Source organism: Orycteropus afer, unplaced genomic scaffold, assembly GCF_000298275.1.
Source record: "Orycteropus afer afer isolate SDZICR_OR568_19922 unplaced genomic scaffold, OryAfe1.0 scaffold00289, whole genome shotgun sequence".
Classification (NCBI taxonomy): Eukaryota; Metazoa; Chordata; class Mammalia; order Tubulidentata; family Orycteropodidae; genus Orycteropus; species Orycteropus afer.
In genome coordinates, this window is record NW_006921876.1 from 2061022 (window position 1) to 2062672 (window position 1651).

The 1651-nt window shown below is 32.1% G+C and overlaps 1 protein-coding gene across 1 annotated transcript in view; it reads left to right on the forward strand.

The window, feature by feature from the left end:
• PPP3CC (protein phosphatase 3 catalytic subunit gamma) overlaps nt 1-1651 on the forward strand; it is a 108516-nt gene that overhangs the window by 30640 nt on the left and 76225 nt on the right. The window contains exon 3 of the mRNA XM_042782308.1: nt 1223-1334. Coding sequence (XP_042638242.1) covers nt 1223-1334 — 112 coding nt within the window. The remainder of the gene's footprint in view (nt 1-1222; nt 1335-1651) is intronic.

Genomic DNA, 1651 nt, shown 5'->3' on the forward strand with positions numbered 1-1651 from the left:
TTTTTTTTTTTTTTTTGATAGCATGTTTTTTCAATAATGCAAGTCATGCTAAAATTGAGGGAAATGATTTTTTTTTTGAGGTAATAAATGGATTTTAATACAATTATGTGGGACATATATGTCCCAAGTGGACTCTGATGGTGAGGTGAGGCCCATTTCTTCAGATTCACACAGTTATACAGGTCCACACCAGGTAGTAGTAGCACATACTACACGTGGGATAGCAGCTTGCCAAGAAACCAGAGAAGCTGAAAATGTTGTTGGGTAATATATATCTCATGGATCACGAAAAGGTTAAACCTTAAACCAAAATTATTGCCTGAAGTCTTCTTAAAATCAAACAGTAGTTTAGCTTAACTAATAAAAAGTGTGTACCTTAAGCATTGTGTTTTTTATGATTTATCTATATGGAATCAAAATTACAATAGCAAGATTAAATAGGAAATTTAGGAGGCAGTGAATTTATGTTAATGAGGAAGAAACAACTCAGAAAAGGAGAATGAGAATAGTTAGTTGGACAACTCAAAAAATGTAATTAGTGTCACTGAATTATATGTGTAGAAATTGTTGAATTGATGTGTGTTCCACAGTATACAATTTCAACAACAGAGAAGTGTTGCTTTATCCTGAGTCTAATGAATTTCTGGCTAGTTTGTAATTATTTGTCTAAATTGTTGATTGAAAATAGTGAGATTGATGATTTGCATTATTTCAGTAAGATCTTGGAGAGCTCTGCTGTTGAGGCTGATTACAAAGCAGGAATTTGCCTACATGACCAACAAAATGTATCCATTATAAAAACTAATAATAATAACTCATCCTACACTCTTATTTTGGACTTCCTGGTTCCAAGATGTTCAGTGATTCCTGGTCTCTCTACACCCCTTGCTGTGAGGAAGCCTTTGGCTGTGATACATACCTTTACTTTAATGCTATTGCTATACTGTATCCTTTTCTTGAAATATTTTCTTATAATATGCTTAATCTAGCTGATAGATTAGACTGTTGGGATCACCAGGAATGTGTTGAAAAACACTGCAGCATCTTTATAGAGTTAATGAGTATCTTAGTATCTTAGTTCTGGTTTGTGAATTGAGTATATTTACTACCTGTTTCCCAAATATATTATAAATATGTTTATAATTTCTGGTGTGCTTTGATCATAAGTAACATTTAGCAAAAATTTATTACTTGTAATTTTGTCCTTGAATTTGTCTTGCAGTGTGTGTTGTATTTATGGAGTTTAAAGATAAATCATCCCAAAACATTGTTTCTGCTTCGAGGAAATCATGAATGCAGGCATCTTACAGAATACTTCACCTTCAAACAGGAATGTAAGTATGGGCGCTTCTTCCGAACCTTTTTAGTTACCACTTAGGGTGGCCCAAATACAAAGAAAAAGGAATGAATGGAACTCAAATATTTCCTCTCTTTTTATTTTTTCTGGTAAGAATCAAGATTCTGCTTTTTAGGATATTTATTTTGAAAATAATTTGTCCACCCCCTTTATTTATAAAGTAATAAATTGGGACTATTTAGAAAACACAGAGAAGTCCAAAGAAGATAAAAATTGTCCATAATTATATGACCTAGATAATCTCAATTATCTATTTGGGATGTAATGTTCCATTTTTTTTTTTTCTGGTATGTA